This window comes from Cebus imitator, unplaced genomic scaffold, assembly GCF_001604975.1.
Source record: "Cebus imitator isolate Cc_AM_T3 unplaced genomic scaffold, Cebus_imitator-1.0 Scaffold24, whole genome shotgun sequence".
Classification (NCBI taxonomy): domain Eukaryota; kingdom Metazoa; phylum Chordata; class Mammalia; order Primates; family Cebidae; genus Cebus; species Cebus imitator.
This window is the reverse complement of record NW_016107339.1, coordinates 10962513-10971726: the sequence shown is the minus strand read 5'-3', so window position 1 is coordinate 10971726 and position 9214 is coordinate 10962513. Positions and strand designations below refer to the sequence as shown.

Here is a 9214-nt window from a genome sequence, read left to right as displayed (position 1 = left end):
GTTTGTGTGTGTGATGGAGTCTCACTCTGCCACCCAGGCTGGAGTGCAGTGGCACAATCCTGGCTCATTGCAACCTCCACCTCCCAGGTTCTAGCAAGTTCTTACCTCTGCCTCAGTAAGCCAAGCAATTCTGCCTCAGCCTCCCATGTAGCTGGGATTACAGGCACCTGCCATCATTCCCAGCTAATTTTTATACTTTTAGTAGAGATGGGGTTTCACCACGCTGGCTAGGCTGGTCTTGGAACTCCTGACCTCAAGTGATCTGCCCACCTTGGCCTCCCATAGTTCTGGGATTACAGGTGTGACCCACCACGCCTGGCCAAAAAATTTTTTAAGTAAAGAATATAATATTGGCTGGGTACGGTGGCTCACACTATAATCCCAGCACTTTAGAAGGCCAAGGCAGGCAGATCACCTGAGATCAGGGGTTCGAGACCAGCCTGGCCAACATGGCGAAACCCCATCTCTACTAAAAATACAAAAATTAGCCGGGCATGGTTGCGGGTGCCTGTAATACCAGCTCCTTAGGAGGCTGAGACAGGAGAATTGCTTGGCTTACCGAGAGGCAGAGGTTGCAGTGAGCCACTCCAGCCTGGGCAACAAGAACAAAACTCCATCTCAAAAAAAAAGATGAAAGTTCCTCCCCTCACTCTGGAAGAGGGATCACTGTTAACAGTTTGCAAGTCTTCTAGATTCTTTCTATATACAAAGTAAACGTTGTTAGATTGAACTGTATGAAATTTCTGATACTTGATTGTTTTGACCTACTAAAATACTAGTTTCATATGATTCAACCTAATCTTTGCACATGTGTATTTGGCAGACATTTCATTCTGTAGCTTGCTTTTTTTTACATGCCAGTATCTTTCAATGTCTGTTCATGCAAACATAATAAAGATCACTCAGCTGAGTGCAGTGGCTCACACCTGTAATCCCAGCACTTTGGGAGGCCGAGGCAAGTGAATCATGAGGTCAGGAGTTTGAGACCAGCCTGGCCAACATGGTGAAATCCCACCTCTACTAAAAATACAAAAAATTAGCTGGGTGTAGTGGCGGGCGCCTGTAATCCCAGCTACTCGGGAGACTGAGGCAGGAGAATCGCTTGAACCAGGGAGGTGGAAGTTGCAGCGAGCCAAGATCACACCACTGTACTCCAGCTTGGCCTGGGCAACAGAGCGAGAATCCGTCCCAAAAAAAAAAAAAAAAGGGCTGGGAATAGTGGCTCATGCCTATAATCCCAGCCCTCTGAGAGGCCGAGATGGGCAGATCACAAGATCAGGAGTTTGAGACCGGCCTGGCCAACAAAAATCAGCCAGGCGTGGTGGTGGGCACCTGTAATCCCAGCTACTCAGGAGGCTGAGGCAGGAGAATCGCTTGAACCTGAGAGGTGGGGTTTGCAGTGAGCCGAGATTGTGCCGTTGCACTCCAGCCTGGGTGACAATAGCAAGACTCCATCTTAAAAAAAAAAAGATCACTCACAATTTTTATTAAAATTGGTGCACTATGCACCAAGTACTCTTCACTCAAAACACCCTTTAGAGAAGACCCTATCATTATTCTCACAGAAAAGGAGACTAAGGTGCTGGAGAATTAAACATTTGTCCACCAGCACACAAGTGGTAAAAGTGAAATCCTTCTAACTATACACAGTCATCCAGGACATGGTGTACCTGTTTCCTACTGAAGGAGCCTCTGTTTGTCTCCCATTTTTCATAAACAATGCTTAATGAGCATTCTTGTAGTGTAGCTCCCATGAGTGTCTGTAGGTTGAATGATTGGAAATGCTGGGGTGGCCAGGTGCGGTGGCTCATGCCTGTAGTTCTAGCACTTTGGGAAGCCGAGGCGGGCGGATCACCTGAGGTCAGGAGTTCGACTAGCCTGGCCAACATGGTGAAACCCTGTCTCTACTAAAAATACAAAAAAATTAGCCAAGCGTGGTGGCACGCGCCTATAATCCCAGCTACTCAGGAGGCTGAGGCAGAAGAATCACATGAACCTGGGAGGTGGAGGTTGCAGTGAGCCAAGACTGCGCCACTACTCTAGCCTGGGCAGCAGATTGAGACTCTGTATCAAAGAAAAAAAAAGGAAAGATAAAGACATGGGTAGTTTGAAAAGAGGCCAAGAGATGGCAGATAAGAATATGTAAAACTCGAACACCTGTCACTTCAGAAGTAGTCAGTGGATGTTGGCATTATTATTCACTTGAGTTGGTCAGCTGGGTTTTAAGTGCTAGGCATTGAGCCAATGGCACCCCTTAGAGTGGGGATTGGTATCCTATGACCACAGATGTGTTAGGCAAGACTTTCCTGGATACTAGTGATAAAACCAAATTCAAATGGCTTAAGGAAGAGGGTTTATTTGCTCACATAACCAAAAATGCCAGAGATAGCTGCCCAGAGGGAATGAGGGGAAAAAGGAAATACTCCCTTGCTGGGATCTCCAACTTCCCAGTTTGCCAAGGAAAACCTGAGGCCCAGGAGAACACTGAGGCAAAGTTTCAATACTTTCTCCCCCTCCTCTCTGAAAAGAGAATAAAATGAAGGCTTGGCACACACACTATCTCTGAGACAGTGCCAGCTCCTGCCTCCAAGGAACTGATTTCCAAGGTGAACTGCTGGTAGTGGAGGAGGCCCTTTGATACAGCATGTAGTGATTGCACTTGATGTACAGAAGAGGATATAGGTGCTGAAGGACATAAAGATGAACAAAGACCTTGTCTCCAGAGTTCACAATCCATCTAGGGAGGGAGATGTGACATCAATATTCTAATTGGAAGGCAACCTGTAAACCAGGCACATTTAGTTCCAACCTCAGCTCTGCCAGTTACTCTTAAAATTTCCAAACCTCAGTATCTTCACCTGAAAAACAGGCTTACTAATATATGTGTATATAGGTGATTGTGAAGACTAGAAATGGGGTATAAAAAGCACTTTGACTGGGTGCAGTGGCTCATTCTGTAATCCTAGCACTTGGAGAGAAGTCTAGGTGTGAGGATCACTTGAGGCCAGCAGTTCAGCCTGGGCAACATATCCAGACCTCTGTCTCTACAAAAAAAAAAGTTTTGACCAGGGGTGGTGGCTTATGCCTGTAATCCTAGAACTTTGGGAGGCTGAGGTGGGTGGATCACGAGGTCAGGAGTTCAAGGCCAACCTGGCCAACATGGTGAAACCCCATCTCTACTAAAAATACAAACATTAGCGGGGTGTGGTGGTGGGCACCTGTAATCCCAGTTACTCAGGAGGCTGAGGCAGAAGAATCGCTTGAACCCAGGAGGTGGAGATTGTAGTGAGCCAAGATCATGCCATTGCACTGCAGCCTGGGAGACAGAGCAAGACTCCATTTCAAAACAAAAGAAAAGTTTTAATTAAAAAAAAAAAATACACCTTCTACAGTGACTGGCACATGGTAAGCGTGCAATAGTCACTAATGACTTTTTGATCATTCACACTGCCTGTGACAAATGCTATAATAGAATTACCCCAAGGTGATTTTATTTTCACCAGATTTCAGATTTCAACCCTTTTGTTCTAATATGGATTTGTTCAACAAACCAACCTTGCCCCTGCACACCATTATCACCACTATCCCTTCTAAGCCTTGCCTTCTCCATCTCATGGACCATTTTTCATGACCCTTCTTTGAGCCCTCTCCTTTCCCAGAGCAGTCACGCTTAGGTGCTAGACACACTGCAGCTAGAACACATGATGGAAACCATGATATACTGGCAGCTCCTGCCCTGGGGTGGCAAAAATCCCTGCAAACCCTGCAAACTCCAGCATTATGGGAAGCACTTGGGCTTTGGAATCTAACAGAGCTGGATTCGAACTCCAAGCTCTTATTCACTGTGGGTCTTTTGGCAAGTTACTGAATCCTTTGAGCCTCAGTCTCCCTGTCTGTAGAAAGAGAACACCAATACCTAATCAAGTGGCTAAGAGTATAACTGCATGGTTTCGAATTCCAGTTCTGCCAGCTGTGACCTTGGGTGAGAAATATCTCAGGGCTGCAGGAGTTTTCATCTGTAAAATGGGAATATGAATAGTTGTTGTGGTTAAATAAGTGATATGTAAAGTGCTTTAGCTCAGTGCTTGGCACAAAGTATGTAAGTTTTAGTTATTACTGAACAGTGTGTGGTGGAGAACTCAGCCAGGATGGGGTGGGGACAAGCAGAGAGGAGGTGGGGAGCAGTCCTCTGGCCCAGTTTTGGTTGGGGGGGGCAGAAAGGCACACTGCCACTCTACTCTATCTCAGGTGCTGTCCCACAACCTGTACACGGTCCTGCACATCCCCCATGACCCTGTGGCCCTGGAGGAACACTTCCGAGATGATGACGATGGCCCTGTGTCCAGCCAGGGCTACATGCCCTACCTCAACAAGTACATCCTGGACAAGGTGGGGCCCAGCTTGTGGGGGACATCTGTAACCTCTCTCCACTTCTCCAGCCTGGCCAGCAGCCTAATAATACCTTGCCACTCCAACTCATTGCCCCTGCTATTAACTCCTACTCCTACCTGCTCTGTTCATCCTTGCTCTCCTATCACATCTCAGCCACCTGTCCCCTTCCTGTCCCCCTCAACTCATCTTCAATGTCCCTCATCTCATGAGGCAGGCCCCGCCCCCTGCCCTGCCCCGCCCCATCCTCCTCCAGCTTCCAGCTGTTATAACCTTTACAAAGTGTTCTTCACCCCTCCCAGAGTGTCCCCCAGAACCCCCCCACCCCCACTCTCCAGTCTGTCACTGTCTTTCCAGGTTCTCGGCTGTTAGTGTCCTGCTGGGCTTCTCTTCCTTTCTCCCCTGGGCTGAGATACTAGAGTTACTCTGTTGTCAGGGGGCCTGGGTGGGTGTGGGTGTGTTGTCGGGGGTGGAGTGGTTGGAACCCGCTAGTTACCTGGTAATCAGCTCAGGGATCCCTTGAGTTAGGACCCTGGACTAGGCCGGGTGGGGAGCAGGGGCATAGATGAAATAGATGAACCCAAGAAACCCAGCTGGAGCCTAGTGTCATGGTGGAGCAGGGATACGCAGCCAGCTGATTTGCAGGCCTGGTGGCAGGTGGAGGAAGGGGCTTTTGTTAAAGAACACTTTGATGAGCTGTGCTGGACCCTGACGGCCAAGAAGAACTATCGGGCAGATAGCAACGGGAACAGCATGCTCTCCAATCAGGATGCCTTCCGCCTCTGGTGCCTCTTCAACTTCCTGTCTGAGGACAAGTACCCTCTGATCATGGTTCCTGATGAGGTGAGGGTGATGGCAGCCCCAGGGACTGAATCACTTGGAGCTAGACCTAAGAAAAACCATGAATGAGACCAAACCACCTTTGGTAGCTTCCCACATCCCCTTTCTTCACTGTCTCCCCAGGCTGGTATCTGTCCTCACCCAGCTGTCTCCAGATGCTTAGAACTGCCCATGTCAGAGTAATTGTGCCTTCTTCAGGAGAACTGAAATTACACTTTCATGAGGGTTCTGCTAATCCTCACAGTAGGAAAATGATCTGCAAATTCTGTTTACACAGACGCATAAAACCAGATATATTACTGAGCATTACTGGTAATCTAGGAAAGGTGCTTTTTTATCTTTACCTTTTGCCACTTCTTCTAGGACAGGAAGGATGCTTTATAAGGCAAAGGGAGAACTTTCTGAGACAGGAGGTTACTCTCAGTGAGCAACCAAGTCTGGCCCTGGTTCCAGATTTTTCCTTTCTGCCTTTCTTCTGGAAAGCCAGGACAGACTCAGCTAAGTGACCCAGGGAGAGGGCATCCTGAGAGAAAAGGCCAGGAATCTGGTCCCTACCTCCTCACTCCTGGGTGAAGCCAGGAAAGCCATTTTCCCATCCATCTGCACTCTCCCTCTTTTCCTCACTTCCTTTCCTAACCATTTGGCCTTGTGATCCTTTAGTGCTCTTGGTGGCTGTGGAGATGCCAGGGTGACTTTAGGTCTTTAGAGTGGGGTTTCCAGGAGAGGGAGCCTCTGTACTTACAAGAAACCCTAGCATGTCAATTTCCACTCACATTTGTCGTGGCTTCTGTTTGTGGGAAGGGTGATGAAGGCAACCACCTGAGCCCTGAACCAGTGCCCTCACTAAACACCCAGAAAAGACCCAGGAGCCTCCAGAAAGTCCTAAACAGAGTTTCCCAAAAAGCTGCTGGAGCAGGTGAGGGACATACGTCCATCTGCACAGGCTGGCTGCCTTTGTTAGACCCCTGGCAAGGTGGCCTCTTGGAGGCCAGGAGATTGCTTGCTTCTGTGATCAACATACAGAGTGAACAACTGCAGCAGGATGTACCCCAGCCACCACTTCCGGTTCCTCTGTGACAGATTTCCTGTCCCTGCCCAGCTTACCTCTACCCCCCTCCCACTGCCTACCCCTACCCCAAACCCCCTTCCCCTTCCACAAGGGAAGGATTGGAGATTGGGTCTTGGAATAAGGACCTGAATGGGATTCAGGAGATTAGAATCAGGTTCTGGCTGCCCCCAGTTTGCTGTGTGACTTACAGCCAGTCGCTTCCCGCTTTGGGCTTTGGTTTTGTCATCTGCAAAATGAGGGTATTGGATGAGAGGGTATTTGCACTCCTTTGACACTTTCTGTGATTTATTGCCTCTTCCTGAACCCCAGCTCTCAGGTCCCCTTCTCCCTGCCCTTAGGAAGGAGTGGGACTGGAGGTTGTGGAGGGGGAGAGAAAACCAGATTTGGGACTGGGGCTCCAGGATCCTCTCCCAGATCTTTTCCCTGGTCTCCACAGCATTCAGTCCTCTGGTCCCCTCTGCCCAGGCTCTAGGAGCCAGCTGGAGCACCCCCTGGTGTTGGTGCTGGCAACACCGCCCGCTGCAGCTACCAGGCCTTCCTTCTCCCGCTCCAGGTGGAATACCTGCTGAAAAAGGTACTCAGCAGCATGAGCTTGGAGGTGAGCTTGGGTGAGCTGGAGGAGCTGCTGGCCCAGGAGGCCCAGGCAGCCCAGACCACCGGGGGGCTCAGTGTCTGGCAGTTCCTGGAGCTCTTCAACTCGGGCCGCTGCCTGCGGGGCGTGGGCCGAGACACCCTCAGCATGGCCATCCATGAGGTCTACCAGGAGCTCATCCAAGATATCCTGAAGCAGGTCAGCCAAGCTGGGAACTAGGGGAGGCGCACAAGATGCAGGGCGAAAGAAGGCCTGGGAAGCCTCTGACATAACTCCGGCCGGCAGGGCTACCTGTGGAAGCGAGGTCACCTGAGAAGGAACTGGGCCGAACGTTGGTTCCAGCTGCAGCCCAGCTGCCTCTGCTACTTTGGGAGTGAAGAGTGCAAAGAGAAAAGGGGCATTATCCCACTGGATGCACACTGCTGCGTGGAGGTGAGGGGCAGGATGGGGGCGGAGGACACCTCAGGGCCCAGGGGATCCTCTGGGGCATGAGAAGACAAGGGGGTCAGGAGAGGGGTGAATGGAGAAAAGCCACAGTGACACAAATTTCTGCTTAGATTACTGTGACCCAAATATATCCGGATGCCTCAAGGCCATTCTCATCCATGTCAGCACTTTAAAAAAACTAAAACTGCAACTCAAACATCAAAGGAATTGGTGAATAATATGGAATTTGCTCAAGAGTTCAGAGGAAGTGCCTTATATCTGTACTACACAGCAAATCTTTCTAAAAATCCCTTTTAAAGGCTTTTCTTCTTCACCCACATTCCATTCCCTTTAGCAACTCTATACTTCCCTATTCTCTCTTCACACCCTCTCCTATCTGTCTTCCCCTTCTGTTTCCTACCTTCTGTTCATTACTGTTTTAGAGGCTTAAAACACAAGCCTCTTTACTATTTTAAATTATATATATATAATTTAAATTATGTATATATAATTATATTATATATATTTGACACAAAACTTGCCATTTTAACTATTTTAAGTGTATAATTCAGTAGCATTAAGTACATTCATGAAATTAAAAATTCTTTTGATTTTGATATATAATAGATGTACATATTTTCAGGTACATGTGATAATTTAATACATTCATATATTTTGTAAAGCTCAAATCATGTAATTGGGTATCCTTTACCTTAAATATCTGTCTTTAAGCTAGAAACATTCAAATTATTCTCCTCTAGCTATTTTGAAATATACAATAGATTATTGTAAACTGTAGCCACCCTACTGATCTATCAAACCCTAGGTCTTATTTCTCCTATCAAACTGTATGTTTGTACCCATTCGCCAACCTCTTTATCCTCCCTGCACACTTCCTGGCCTCTGGTAGCCACTAATATACTCTCCATCTTCATGTGATCCACTTTTTTAGCTCCCACATATAAATGAGAATATGTGATATTTGTTTTTCTGTGCCTGGCTTATTTCACTTAACAAAATGACCTACGGTGCCATCGATGTTGCTGCAAATGACAGGATTTCATTCTTTTTTATGACTAAATAATATTCCATTATATATATCACATTTTCTCCATCTGTTTATTCACTATGGACACTTAGGTTGATTTCATATTTTGGCTATTATAATTCTGCAGTACACATGGGAAGGTAGCTATATCTTTTTATTTTCTATATTTTATTTTTTTTTTCTTTGGGAAGCTAGTTATATCTTCAATATATGGATCTACTTTCTTTTAGATATATACCCAGCAGTGGAATTTCTGGATCATATGATAGTTTTATTTTTAGTTTTTTGAGGAACTTTCATACAGTTTTCTGTGGTAGCTTTACTAATTTACAGTCCCACTAACAGTGTATCAGGGTTCCCCTTTCTCCACATCTTTGCCAGCATCTTTTTATAGAAAAGACATTCTTGGCCAGGCACAGTGGCCTGTAATCCCAGCACTTTGGAAGGCTGAGGCAGGTGGGTCATCGGAGGTCAGGAGTTTGAGACCAGCCTGGCCAATGTAGTGAAACCCTGTCTCTACTAAAAATACAAAAATTAGCTCAGTGTGGTGGTTGGCACCTGTAATCCCAGCTACTCGGGAGGCTAAGGCAGGAGTATCACTTGCACCCAGGGAGGTGGAGGTTGCAGTGAGCCGAGATTGTGCCATTGCATTCCAGTCTGGGCAACAAGAGTGAAATTCCATCTAAAAAAAAAAAAAGATATTCTCTATTTTTTTATAAAAAGCCATTTTAATGGCCGGGCGCGGTGGCTCAAGCCTGTAATCCCAGCACTTTGGGAGGCCGAGGCGGGTGGATCACGAGGTCAAGAGATCGAGACCATCCTGGTCAACATGGTGAAACCCCGTCTCTAC

At 47.3% G+C, this 9214-nt stretch overlaps 1 protein-coding gene across 3 annotated transcripts in view; it reads left to right on the top strand.

Annotated features, from left to right (window-relative positions):
* The window catches only part of DEF6 (DEF6 guanine nucleotide exchange factor), a 26068-nt gene that overhangs the window by 8887 nt on the left and 7967 nt on the right, over window positions 1-9214 (top strand). Inside the window, exons 2-5 of one of the 3 annotated variants that reach the window (XM_017522251.2) lie at window positions 4249-4389; window positions 5047-5232; window positions 6852-7088; window positions 7176-7322. In XM_017522251.2, the coding sequence (XP_017377740.1) occupies window positions 4249-4389; window positions 5047-5232; window positions 6852-7088; window positions 7176-7322 (711 nt within the window). Of the gene's footprint in view, window positions 1-4248; window positions 4390-5034; window positions 5233-6851; window positions 7089-7175; window positions 7323-9214 lie in introns of all 3 variants that reach the window. The other 2 variants (XM_017522250.2, XM_017522252.2) reach the window with 2 other exon arrangements.